Source organism: Filicampus tigris, chromosome 9 (genome assembly GCF_054856515.1).
Source record: "Filicampus tigris isolate MCC_2025a chromosome 9, RoL_Ftig_1.0, whole genome shotgun sequence".
In the NCBI taxonomy this organism is placed as follows: domain Eukaryota; kingdom Metazoa; phylum Chordata; class Actinopteri; order Syngnathiformes; family Syngnathidae; genus Filicampus; species Filicampus tigris.
The window spans coordinates 1514105-1528506 of record NC_141225.1 but is presented as its reverse complement, the minus strand read 5'-3'; the positions used below and the strand labels follow the sequence as shown (position 1 = coordinate 1528506).

At 39.3% G+C, this 14402-nt stretch overlaps 1 protein-coding gene across 8 annotated transcripts in view; it reads left to right on the top strand.

The window, feature by feature from the left end:
* The window catches only part of setd5 (SET domain containing 5), a 110174-nt gene that overhangs the window by 57134 nt on the left and 38638 nt on the right, over positions 1-14402 (top strand). For 6 of the 8 annotated variants that reach the window (XM_086040300.1, XM_086040302.1, XM_086040301.1 and 3 more), the window contains exons 2-3: positions 6986-7258; positions 7932-8034. The exons of 1 other annotated variant lie outside the window; for it this stretch is intronic. In XM_086040300.1, the coding sequence (XP_085896426.1) occupies positions 7188-7258; positions 7932-8034 (174 nt within the window). In that variant the 5' untranslated portion in view covers positions 6986-7187. Of the gene's footprint in view, positions 1-6985; positions 7259-7931; positions 8035-12261; positions 12366-14402 lie in introns of those variants that run through there. One more of the 8 variants, XM_086040305.1, reaches the window with a different exon arrangement.

Genomic DNA, 14402 nt, shown 5'->3' with positions numbered 1-14402 from the left:
AAAGCTCACAATACTGTATAAAAGCTCACTGTATTGTAAAAAAAAAAAAAAAAAGGAAGCTCAAATAAAAAAAAAAAACATGGCAATACTCTGTTTTTGTACATAACAGCGTTTGCAAAGAAATAGGTTTGGCCAGTCACGAACTCCTATTGGTTATTAGTGTGGGTCTTAAACATAGGTACATCTAATTAAACTGCACTAATACACCAACCAGCAAAGGGTGCTGGAACTGCACAAATTGAAAACAACTTGGGCTTTTAAACAGATTTGCTGCTATTAATATCGTGACATGACGACGATATATTGTGGCAATTTTAATATTGCGATATTGCCGATATTGTCATGTCATGTCATCTTCCAAACCGCTTATCCTATATAGGGTCGCGGGGAGTTGCTGGAGCCTATCCCAGCCGTCAATGGGCGAAGGCAGACTACACCCTGAACTGGTCGCCAGCCAGTCGCAGGGCACACATAGACACTGTCACTGAGCGGGAATCGATCCCACGCTGCCCGCACACAACTCAGGCGTGTGTACCACTACACTATCAGCGGACCGCCGATATTGTGACATCCCTAATAAATACTTGTAGTATCAGCAATTTTATTGGCTTATATTTGTACTATTTTGCACCACAGAGTCCGGGGGGGTGATCATTTTTATGAGGGGGGGTCGTGGCCGGAAGGGTACCTGGGTCAAGGATGCAGGTTTGCGGCCTTACTGGCAAAAAAGGGTCAAGTGCCCAGCTCTAAATCTTACATTTTTTTTGTTAAAAAATATTTGTATATTTACTATTTTTATCACAGATGTCACGATATCCAAATGTCACGATCTGATAATATTACAATATGAACTTCACGATACGATAATTATCACGATATTGTAGGGAGGTTGATGATATATAAAAAATTAGATTAGATTAGATTAGATTAGTTCATTTGAAAGGGGGCAGTGCAATTTCACATAACACATGACAGATCATGGTTAAAAAAAAGCCAGAATTAGCCAAAAGTTTATTTTTCATCAGTAGTTCCCTGGCTGCCATGAAGTAGAAAAGCATTAAAATATAATTACAAAAAATAAATATAAACAGCAAGACACTAAGTGCTTCAAACATTTTACAATATATGATATAACAAGTAATTAACAATAGGCACACAATTAAAAACTATAAACACATGAAGACAATGATAGCATAGGAGATATACGTTTTAGTGTTGACAAGTGTAGTTATTTTTGTACCATGTGCTCAAATTTTTAACAAAGGCCTTGTAGGTGGTTTGTCTCCTAACCTCCTCTGGTATACTGTTCCATTCCTTGGCACCTCTTACTGACTACGTTGACAAGCTAAAAGCACTCTTGCGCTGAGGAATTGCGCAGTCACGCCTGAGAGAGGCACGAGTGAGGTGCTCACTACTGTCTCTTTGGCAGATGAATTCGGCCAGGGGAACTGGGGCTAGGCCATTAAGTACCTTACGAGGCCAAGATAGACCAAACCGACGTTGGAGGACGTGAAGCGTCGTGGCATATGAATGCACCGTCTGATTGGTGTAGTGACCACCGGTGTAGTGTCGTAACTCGTCTCTAAGTGTCTTGGGGGCGTTTACGCATGTTGAATCGGCGTCGCCAGTCGTGGCATTTGGTCACTCTGATTGGCTGTTAGCTAGCAAATCAGCGAGCGGAGCACCAACGGGAAGTGACAAAGGTGGAAAAACAGTGAGCACGCCTTCGCTGCCTTACAAGTACAAGAGCGAGGGTTGACAATTTAAGTATTTCACAATACCATGTCAAGAACGTGATGGTTTAATTCGCGTATGAGTTCATCGTGAGCGAAGAATATAGCTGAATGCATTGTTTACGTTTTTATAATCCGCCCCCGGCTAACAGCTTTCCGGTTGGATTTTTCTAACAATGAGAAACAGTGACTACCGCGACCGATGGTATGGAAGGGTATTACATCTTATGCATGCGCAGAAGGTACTTTTATGGTCAGCGTCGCTGTCTGTCGTTGCGGTGAATTTTTCAAGCGTGACATGCCAACAGCCGGCCGGACGCCACCGTGGGTAAGCGTCTGTCACTGTTGACCAACATCATTTTGGTCTATCTAGGCCTATAAATGAGCTTCAAATCTGCAACCATATGAAAATTGTCCTAGTTCAAGAGATTATACTTTTTAAGTATTGCACAATGATGATAGTGCCGCGGTTTCTTGTCCATGATTTTAATAGCTTGTGTTCCAAAGATCTTTTTGTACTCTGAGTAGCCTGAAATCAACTTGTTATACAATAATTTAAGTGACTGAAAATCAGTGAATGCAAGAAACTCTTTGCCGTGTTAGTTGACATTTCATTATGGATAAACCTAAAAGTTGCAAGACTCATTTTTACATTTTTGCATATTTTGTCGATATGAAATTTAAAGGAAAGTTTTGAATCAATCACAAGCCCAAGATATTTGTATTGAGTTGCATTCTACAGTTACTGACCTCCTACAAGTATTTAAGGATTAGGAGAAGCTCTACTGGTTTTACTAAAGTACATACTCACAGTTTTTGACACATTTAGTTGCAGACAGCACTCCTGCAACCATATTGTAACACGAGCCATTGCTTTAGTTAGCCTGGCTGCAACAATGCCTTTAAAATGACCATGAACAAATAAGACAGTGTCATCTGCATACATTAAGCAGTCAACATCAGAACAAATGGTAGGCAAATCATTGATGTAAAGGCTAAATAAAAGGGGGCCTAACACCAAACCCTGTGGCACCCCAGTAGTTATCTGAAGAGATTCAGAAATGCAGTTGTTAATTGAGACAGATTGTGTTTGATCAAACAAACATGGTTGGATCCAGCTCATAGCCTCACAAGAGAAGTTAAATTGTGAAAGCTTATTGAGGAGAACAGTGTGGTTTACTGTATCAACGGCTTTTCTAAGGTCCAAAAATACTGCCCCAACAACTCCACCCTTGTCAAGAGAAGAATTTCTTTTCTCATTGAAAAGGCATGTGGCGGTTTCTGTTGAATGTTTAGGTCTGAAACCAAACTGCATGGCATGGAGTGAGGGGGAGCTGCTGTAAAGGGACAGTCTGCTCGGCCATCCATTTTTCTGCAATTTTGGAAATGGCTGGTAGGGTACTTATTGGATGGTAGTTATTCAAGGAACCCGAGTCACCAGATTTAAAAACTGGGGTAACCACAGCAGATTTCTAAGCCTTGGGGAAATGATTAGTTGATATTGAGTGATTAATGATGGAGACAATGAGAGTGGCCAAAGCTGTACTTAGATCTTTCAACATACAATATTTGTATCCATTCCAAAAACATCCTTAGCCTTGGATGGTTTGAACGATTGAATTATATTCACAACTTTTTACTCTGAGAATGTTTGTGATTGTAAAATCTTTGTGTTGCAAACAGTGCAGGGTATTCTTTCCTTGGAATTAAAACAAAATTTTTTGAGATTTCTGCGACAGAGCCAATAAAATATCGGTTGAAAGCATCATCAATTAGTTGAGTTTCTTTTAAAATGTCCCCATTTATTCAAATTTGCATTTGTTTTTATTTCTTAGTTTGGCTATAACCTAACAGTTTTTTATGTAGTTCCAAGTTATTTTAGTATTTCCCTGGGCATTATTAAGAGCAGTGATTAAATTATTATTATTCTTTTAATTTTGGGGATGAATTGTTTGTTAATTTGACTTAGTCTATTAGAAAATTTTGAACAATCCTGATCTAAGTTTTGTCCAGTTAGTAATTCATTCTAATTTACACCTTGAATTGAATCTTGGAAATTCTGTTGTTTTTGTTGTGGTATTTTATAGAATTCTGTAGAAAGCAAAGGCTTTAAACACCTTTTATTTAACTTTCTGTTGGCCATTATAAGATTGTGATCTACTAATCTGGTAAGGATGTTAAAGGAGTTTAAAATCCTTTCATGTTTATTTGTAAAAACTAAATCAATCTGAGTGTTAGTGGATTTTGTAATTCTAGTAGGGCCATTTATTACTACCTGGGTCATATCAAATTGATCCATAAACACTTTAAAGTCTTTTCTGACTTTCTTGTCTTCCCAGTTAACATTTAAAAAGCTCACAATACTGTATTAATTACCTCATAATATTGTAAAAGAAGATGCTCTTATTTAAAAAAAAAACCACATCACAATATTATGTTTTTGCATTCACCAAGAAATAGGCTTGGCTAGTCATGCGCTCCGATTGGCGATTAGCGTGAGTCTTAAAACACAGGTGGCATCAAATTAAATGGCACAAATAAATTAACCACCAGAGGGTGCTAGAACTGCACAAATGGAAAATAGCTTGGGCTTTTGAATAGATATGCTGCTATTAATATCGTGACATGATGAAGATAAATCGTGGCAATTTTAATATTGCGATACCACGATATTGCCGATATTGTGACATCCCTGTTATTTATATACTATGACACATAATTGCATATTTATACATGATGGCAAGTAATACAGTAGGTCTTGCCTTACTTCAAACAGGACGGCCTCACTCACAAAACCTCTTTAGTGAACTTGCATTATTAAAGTCATATTTGTATGTTGTAAATGCACTGAAACATTTGAAGAAAATCCCAAATCGAATTGAGAAATTCAGAAAACTCTCACGACAATTTTTTCCTAAAATCGTTCAGCCCTAGTTGGTCCTGTGGTGGTACTTGTATTTAATATAACAAATAGGAAATACAAAAACTATGGTCCAGTAGACACACCAGCGCTAGGTCTTACCTTCGTCTCCCACGGGATTAGGCAACCCCCCTCATGAGATAATGGGTTATAAATCAGTGCCAGCCCCTCCTTCCCAGGAAGAGCTGCCTATTCTAAAACATACGTGTTACGTGTATGACTTGTGACTTATGTTTTACCTCCCTCTGCAGGCACTTTAGCGCTAAAGCGCCTGCAGAGGGAGCCAAAGCATCATAAATACAAGTCAGCACTAACAAGCCATGACAATTACTTCTATATCATTTCACATGTTAATGTAACCAACATAAAGAAACATAAGATACATCCTAAAAGCTATTAAAAAGCATGAATAATTTAAACGGTTAAAGTCTAATGTGTTGTTAAACTAACAGGCCTTGCTAGTCGAGGAAGCCAGCTTATCCAAACAGCTAAACATTTACAAACAAACTCCACTGACTCCAGGTGTGCAGCGAAGTTGCCTGTTTATATTGTGAAACTGTACAAGAAACAGAAAATACTATCAATCTATGCATTACATACACATGTATTTTCATAGACATGAACAAGATGAGCCTATGCTAATGATTAGCGATCACGATTAGCGATAGCAATTAGTATGTTCAGTCAACAACCTACAATCATCCACAATTCAGCTCGTCTATAAATGTCATGACACACAATTGTCTAAGTTAGACGATGGTTGAACAAGAATAAACCACAAACAGGCAGACATGCTAACGATTAGCATTAGCAATAGCGATTAGTATGTTCAGTCAACAGCACAGTACAATCAGCCACGATTCAGCTCCTATATAAATGTTGCATGGTCATTACCGGTACACACAATTGTCTAAGTTACTTACAGACGATGGTTGAATAAGAACGAACCACAAACAGGCAGTTACCTGCCTCTGGCTGGGGTATTGCATCATTCAGCCACACACGTAAGGAGGCGCACACTCAGCAGAGAGGAGAGGAAGACATAATTACGACCGAATACACAAGTACTTTTGGAGACATTCTACATGGTCGGGGATGAATAAAAGACTTATTTAAGCGATCTACAATCGTTTTGGTAGATTTAAAGTTATCTTACCGTGACTTTCTTGTATACAACAAGCTCGGTGGAAATGATGTGTACTAAGCGCACAATTTCCTCCCAAAATGCGACTTATACTCCAGTGCGACTTGTGTTTTTTTCCACTTTATTATACATTTTATGGCTGGTGCGGCTTGTACTCTGGAGCGACTTATAGTCCGGAAAATACCGTATATACAGGCCAAGTTTTAGATTTTTTGGAGCATGTGCAGACGAGTTATATAGCATTTTGTCATTTGTGGCGAAGGAAATATTTTAATTTTTTACAATTTTGATGCCCCCCTCCCCATCATATAGTTTATCGAAAAGTCACTATTTTTGTCCCAGTTGTTGCCCAGGCCTTAAGATATATCTGAAGTTTGAACTCAATTAGATGAATTCTCTGGGATGAGGGTGCAAAAGTATGCCCCCTGTAATTGTGCAAAAATGGGCCAAAATTGGACATTCAAAAATTCATATCTCACTTCCTGTTCACTTCACACTATGGCTGTAATTGACTTTTTTGTACGTCTCAGGGCGCTACACATGCCTGCCATTTTCGTAGGCCTAGGTCAAGCGGGCCGGAATTGGCTTTTATTTAGCTACTCTTAAGTGGCGCTATAGACCCATTTTGTTTGCGCCGTTAACGCCGACTTCAAAATATCACAATTTTCGCCAGGCCCGACGAGTTTGGTGAGTTTTCGTGCATGTTTAGGGTCTCAAAAACGCGATCAAAGACATAGAAGTAAAATAATTTCTACAAAAACAATTGGGACATCGCAGCGGTCGCTGTTTGGGCCCTAATAATTTCTACAAAAACAATAGGGATCCCGCATCGGTCGCTGCTCGGGCCCTAATAATAATATTAATAATAATAATAATACTAATAATGTTTTATACTTATTAATTTACTGTTTACTTTAAAGAATCCTATTTTTTCAAGTGCAGTTTACTATGTTTTTGGAACTAATTGATTTATGGCTACCCTTGTGAGGATAAGCGGTATAGATAATGGATGGATGGATGATTTATGGCTGTTTTAATTATCCCTAAAATAGCCCAGTTTCTATTGTTCTGTTTTCTGTTTGGAGTGTGTTGTTGGCGTGAATTAGAAAAATCTCTGTCTTTCAATTCTGACAAACTAAGTGTATGCCTTTTTGTAACAACTGCTTCCAAAACGCTCTGTGTCCTCAGGTCCCACATGACCATAAGCCGAGGGCTACGGCTCAGCGGCTCCCCACCATTGGAGTGGTTTGTCACTGTAGTTGGAGCCCTGTGATTTCTCACACCACCTACTGCCCCCTCTCCCCACAATTCCATCCTGTCCCTCCCCTACCCCTCCCCTCCCCCTCCCCCCCTCTTCCCCTACCTCCCAAGCGTCACTGTGCTGGACGTCATGAGCATAGTAATCGCTCTAGGAGTCACCACACCTGAAACGTCTTACACAGAAATGGCTGCTGGATCAGAGTAAGTTATGACACAAGAAAATGTGTCAATATTATTTCACCGCAGCAACACTACAAACTTAACACATTGCTCTGCATCCTTTAGGTGTAATAAAATAATTTATAAATACATTTTTTTTTGTCGTAGGATTTCATTCAGTCCATAAATTATAGGGGTTTCTTTTCCCTTCCGTCATGTTTGTTGTGCATTACCTGGGTATTCGAAGGAATACCACACATAAGGTTTTCCACACTTCATTGTTCTATTTTATTATTTTAACAGTATTGAGGAAGTTTCTAGATTAATATCTATTTAACAGTACTATTGCCAATGTCATTTAACTTTGTTCGTAATGGGAATAAAATGTACTAAACCTGTCAAGGAATGCAACTGTCGAGATTTCAACTGAACACTTTTGTGCATATTCTTCATTGGGAAACCCATAGAGAAAGGGCAAGGTTATTTACTTGTTGGGTCAGTCTATGTAAAGAAGAGGGAGTTGCATAACAAAGTGACACCCACATTCCATGTCCTAAAGTGTTGTTCAGCTGGGTAGGAAAGCATTTTGTGAGTTTTGGTTCCATCTAGTGGCTCATTATCTATATCGAAAAGCATGTTGTAAAATACTGTATATAGGACATTTTTAACGCTATATTAATACAGGTTTACTTCACTTTTATTTTTTAAATTTCAGCCCTGAATCTGTTGAAGCAAGCCCCGCCGTAAATGAGAAAAACTTCAACAACCATAGTTGTGGAAGCGCACAAAGTCATGGGTATCGGGGACTACCATATGCTGTGAGTACAAACGAGTATTTTCTTATCCCATGTACATTCACTTGAATACATTTTTTTAATTATCTATGCAAGTTTGTATGTACAATATTGTACAAAAGTGAGTACACCCTTCACATTTGTGGTCCGGCATAGCAAAGTGAGTCGGAATACGCACAGATAGGTTCTAAGGCATGAGGTAGTAATTGTTAAGTAGGTGAAACTTCTACCTCTTTCATCGAGTCAAAATTAAATTTTCATGAAATAAACATCGTAACATGTTCAAAAATCTCATTTTGTAAAAGATGTTCAACAAATAAGTCAGTAATTAGTTCATTAATTAATCAAATATATGGGTCTCAGTAGAGGTGGGCGATATACATCGTTATCGATATCATCGTCAATCTTGCTTTCACGATGTGTAATTTTACATTATCGAGTATTAATACTGCCTCAAAAAGCGAGGCAGCCGACGGCCGCAAAGTGTGAGGAAATGCTGAAAAATCAGTGTGCATTGACGGCAGAGGAGGAGGAAGTGATAATCATTCGCCGAATCAGGGGGCAGGACCCGGTCACGTGAGTCTGTCCGACTCCGCACTGCAGCGGAGCTGTTTCCTCCTCATTTCATGGAGGAGTGTCGCGCTGGGATTCAGAGCGAGGCGCGAGTCCACGTCGTCCGTAGTCTGTAAATGGTTTTGGAGTTGACAAGACTGATGTCGGTCGGAATAACATTGTTTAGATGTGCCAAAACGGTCACCGTGAAGCGCGATTCTGTTGCGAGCCATATGGATTACGAGGAAAACTTGGCGACCGCGCAAGCATGTTAAACAAAAGTTTAAACATGCACACACACTCAGAAAACAGTCGCCGAGTTGAACCAACAAATATAAACGAATGCACACACTCACGCACACACACACACTCAATACTATAGTGAGCAAGTTGAACGTGACATCCTGGATGATCGGTTTACATTCAGTTTACACGCTTGTAGTCCGCATCATTCATAACTAGCCTGTACTCCCGAGACATGTTGCACAAACTACGACGGTTTATTAGTGTGACGCCAGCATACACCCAAACATGAATAAAGTCACAAGTCTACATATCACAGCGATGAATGAGTGGGAAAATGCACTTTTCGATAAATTGCAATTTTGTTGTTCAACTTTATTCTGAATACGTTGGCCAATGAATGAGAATGGGTGTTGTCATGACGACGTCTTTTTTTCTCTCCCTGCGTGACTTTGTCACACTTCACATATCAAATACATTTTTTCTCATTCTGATTGCTGTAGTTAACACCTTTTTCTCATTCTGATACCTCTAGTAGTTAGCAGTGGTACACCAGAACCTACTGCAGCTCAAAATGTCATATCATTATGGAATAACAGCAGAGACATTTAAATGACATAAATATTCCCAAACGCTGTCTATCCACAATTGGTGTGTGAATCAAACGCATGGAATTTGCTGATGTCTTTAACCCTCCTTGCTTAGCATCGCTGTACGCACTATGCCCAAAGGGTGTGTGTCACATTGATGCATTCATATCTGTGGTAGTGATGTACGTAGTGAGTATCATGGTGCAGTAGTTGATACAGTATATCATTGGAAAACTGAGCTCATTCTCTTTTTTTATTTTACCAAAATCTAATTTCTGGAATATGGGTCACTATGACTCATTTTGCTATGCCAGGTTACATTATTGTAAATATTTATATATATATTTTTTGTGGGACAACATTGAAAAAAATGACACTTTGCAACACTGTTAAATAGCTAGAGTACAACTTGTATTACAATGTAAATTTACTGTCCCCTCAAAACAGCTCAACACACAGCCATTGTGTAAATCGCTGACAACAAGAGTGAGTTTGGTACACTACGAAGTGAAAATGCCCAAAATTGCTCTAAATCAATCATTTTCCCTCCCTATTTTCATGTGACTCAGTGACAGAGGTGGGTAGAGTGCCAAAACATAATCTCACTCAATGCACAACATAATCATTACTCGTTGGTGGGCAACGCCAGTCCTCGATAGCCACTATCATGCATGTTTTAGATGTTTCGCTCCTTCAACACACCTGATTCAAATCATCAACTAATCAGAAAGCTCTGCAGAAGCCTGATACCAATCCTGATTATTTGAATCAGGTGTGTTGGAGGAGGGAGGCCCAGAGGACCAGAGTTGCCCCCATAAACTGTATTAAATGTTGACTCACGTTCTTATCAATTAAACTAAAAGTGTTGAAGATTGATTTGTTAATTATCCTTAAGAGAAGAGGGATATTAAGGACTTTATCTAGCTCCGTAAATAGGAGAATTGCCTCAAGTACACACTTTTCGGATGATGCTAAACATTGTGGTAAATAGTAAGATAATTTACGGTGTCGCAGATCATTGCAAACAGGTGTAAAAAGCAGGAAACATTGGCCTAAATTGCGTACCTCGTCTTTTGTCAAAATTTAACAGTACAGATTAGGGGTGCACGGTACAAATGGTATATTCAAGATAAGGTATGAATTTGCCCAAAGATCGAGATTTGGACCCTACAGTCCAATCGCGGTAGTGCATGTTAATTATGTCTTTATCTTTATATCCCCTTTCGTGCACACTGCTCTGTGTGACAGAAATGCCCAAATGGTACGCCCGCATCACTATACTGTTTTCCGTTTTTGCTCGTTGCACACTACTTGCGAAGCCTCCGCTACTTGCGAGCTGGGGCTGGATAGCCAAGATGGCTAAACATAATGCAAGTCAAAAGTTCACTTTGTATCCAGTGTCAACATTGCATAGATCGCCAATCATTGCCTCCATTTAAGCAAAAAAGCTGCACTTCTGAAAGTAGCGTTATGACGAAGACGAAAGGAAGACGGGGAGACAGATGGGAAGCCATTATCGTTACCATGAAGCGATGCAATTGATACAGTCAATCGAATGTGGGGCCATATTGCTCAGCCCTAGTATTATATAGAGTGGCCTGACTGCGTTTTCCCAGGGCCCCCAAATGACTGCGAAGCAAAAGCGCTGGGCTCAGCAAGCAGCGTCGCCAGTCGGCTTGACACAACCAAAGTGTAATTAGCAGCTTTTGCATTGCACAACTAGTAGCTGCAAGAACGAATGGGAATTGCACGAGACGTTGACCATTGACTCTTCACATTACATGCATTACGGTCATTTGCTTCACTTCGGCACGTTTCGCAGAGACAAGTCCATTCAGCATCGGATCTCTCTTCCCCAATCGATTGACGAGGTGGCTAGTTGACAGAGTAAACACTTGATACTGCCACATCTGCAACTGCCGAGTTGTTAAACGTATATCGCTACAATTATCTAACATCTAGTTTTGCTCATTTTCAACCTGTTTAAGGAATTTGACCCATGATTTTTAAACTATCTCTAACAATCAGTGTTTGGGGCGTAATGAGTTAGCCTTCAGTGATTTCTTTAACAAAATATATGCAATCCATAACATTTGGCAGCTCTACTTGAGTAAGGCGGGGTACACACATAAGGATTTTTTTAATCTTTTCAAAGCTTTTTGGTTTTTTTAATCATTGACTGACCCCACACATAAAGATTAAAAGTCGGGCATTTTACAGTTGTGGTCGTGTTATGTATGGGATGCTCAGATAATCTCAACACTGCTCCCCACACTACACACACAAAGATTCTCTTCAACCTCTGGTCAAGAATCTAGACCTTGGAGGGAGAGCTCTCGTGTGATCGCACGTGACTTCAAAACACACGATGGTTGTGTATTTCCAAAGTGAAGTGTAAAGTGGCAATGTCAGCAAGTTAATACGTCATTTTGAAAATATTTTCTGCCGTGTAGGGACCCCACGTTTATACAAAAAAATCGGGTAGGCTGCCTACCTACGGTGCCCTTAGGTGACATGGAAGGGAAAAAAAAACAACAACTTTGCATTCCCTCACAAAAAAAAATGCTGTTCCTTTATAATCTTTGCATTCCCTTGCAAAGATTTGCATTTTCTTGCAATCATGCAGTTTCTTTTTTTCTTTAAACGGTTATTGATGTCAAGAAATATCCCTCACGTGGTCATTACTTGCATGGAAAGAGAACCCTACATCTTTGTTGCGTTTGTACACGGGAAGATGACCCGTAAGTACAGTACATAAACGCCCATTCAAAAAATGTGTCTCCCCGCAAAAAAATATTTTTCGCAATTATTTCGAGGGAATACAAAGGTTATTTTTTTTCTTCTTCTTAAGGTGACATACCTTAGGGGCTCTGTACCTACAACGCGAAAACAGCTGGGATAGCCTCCATCACTCCCATGACACGAGTGAAGGAAGATAAGCAGTTCAGAAAATGGATGGATGAACATCGGGTAGGATATTACTTTATTTTATTTACTGGCGCGTCCTCATTCGTCAGAGAGCTTCTTTTATTGGCAACATTCCATCACGTCACAGTTTGCAGAGTCAACTAACTCAGGAGAATTTGGCTTTCCCCCACACACGCGAAGGTTTTTGGTTGCTAATATTGAATAATTCATTATTTATGATCGTCGGCACCGACTAGTTTTGGATCCTATTATCACAAATAAGGATAATATAATATATAATATAATATAATATATATATATATATATATATATATATATATGGAAGGTCCATCAGTCCGTCACTGACTGACAACCATTTTTCTGACAATTGAGGATTGACGTGAAGGTTAAAAAGAAAAAATAAGGACGGACTAAGCACTGACGTAAGTGGGTTTTTGTCCATCAGTGTAATCATCACTTACTCTCAGTCCATCACTGATGGATTTTGCTGACGACTAATGGAAAAGCACAGCGTGTCTCCTGCATGTTTGTTGGCGGGTGTGAATAAACAGGCCCAAAAATAACCGCAATATGTTAAATCCATGAAGTGACAAGGCTGTTCATTGTTGACTTGTTTCCTCATCTATGGTGACATATACCATATGGCATCTTTAAGCATTCCCATAATTTAGATGGCACACTTTTCATGTTCTTCCTTGGAGGTAGAATGGGAGAGAGAGAGTGACAACGCACTAGCTGACAATGCCACCAGCCTGCGAGCTTCTGAGTTTTCATGGAAGCTGCTACGTCCCCAAACCATGACAGATTGCCACCAAAATATATGTGGAGATGGATAAAAATACAATAATCCTAGTCTGAAAATATTACATCAAAGCTCACTTTATTTGTTAATCCAATTAATGTCATAAGGCTGACTCATACAGGAGAAACATTGTCAACTTTTGGGGAAAATAATTGGAACAGATTCTCACCAAATTGTATATGGAGATGGATTAAAAAAATACAATAATCATAGTATGAAAATATTAGAACAAAATCACAATATTTTGTATGATATTAATGTCAGAAATTCAAAGACAATAGCAACATGTAAGGTTTGAAACTCATTTATAAGAGCGACATCTACAAGTTTTGTTTCATCTGCGTGACACATCTAAGATACAGTAGCTCTGTGAACTTAACTTGTTTAGGATTTTAGCACAAAAACTACATGTTGGTTCTGCATTTAATTGAGAAGCCAATAAAGCGATCGATTGTAAATCACTGGCACTGTAATCTTGAAACTATAAAAACAGCGGTTGTTTCTAAGCATAGACAATACACAGAGTCCAACTTAGACTGCTACTACATATTGTTAAATGGAGTTGATACAGAGTACTTTTCTGGTCATGAGCGTGTCCGCCATATTTGAAATGGCAGCGCCCCAATAAACTATTGCACGTCAATGTCACTCAACTTCAGAAAGTGACAACCTACAAAGTGCACAAAGTTAATGCCTTTCCTTCACCTATTTTCACACACTAATTAGCAGATGTGGGCATTCCGCCAGACTGAATGACACCCGTTTTTCTGATAATTGATGGAACACTTTTGAAAAATGATGGACTACGCACTGACAGAAGTGGATTTTCTTCAAACTGTGTCCGTCAGTGACGGACTGAGAGGTCAGTTTGCTGACGTGTTTTTTGGGGGGATGATGGACTGACGGACGGGTTGACGGACCGACAGACTTTGGATGGAATAACTGACAGATTTAACTGTCAGACTGACAAACATGACGATTACAATTTGGTTTGGATTGAAAAATGATGGCTTGATAATTGACGGGCGGGTACCCAGGCCGCTGACGAATGGCAGACCAGCAAAATCTAGTAAAATGCCCACCTCTGCTAATTAGATTTGGGTCACAGATTGGCACCAGAATCAACATATGTAATATCAAAATCTGATTATTATACATGTTTACTCCCTCATTCAGCATATTTCAGTATTTATCAGCACATTAACAGACCGAGGGTTGACAATGTAAGTATTTCACGATACTGTGTCAAGAATGTGAGGGTTTACTTCGCGTGGGAG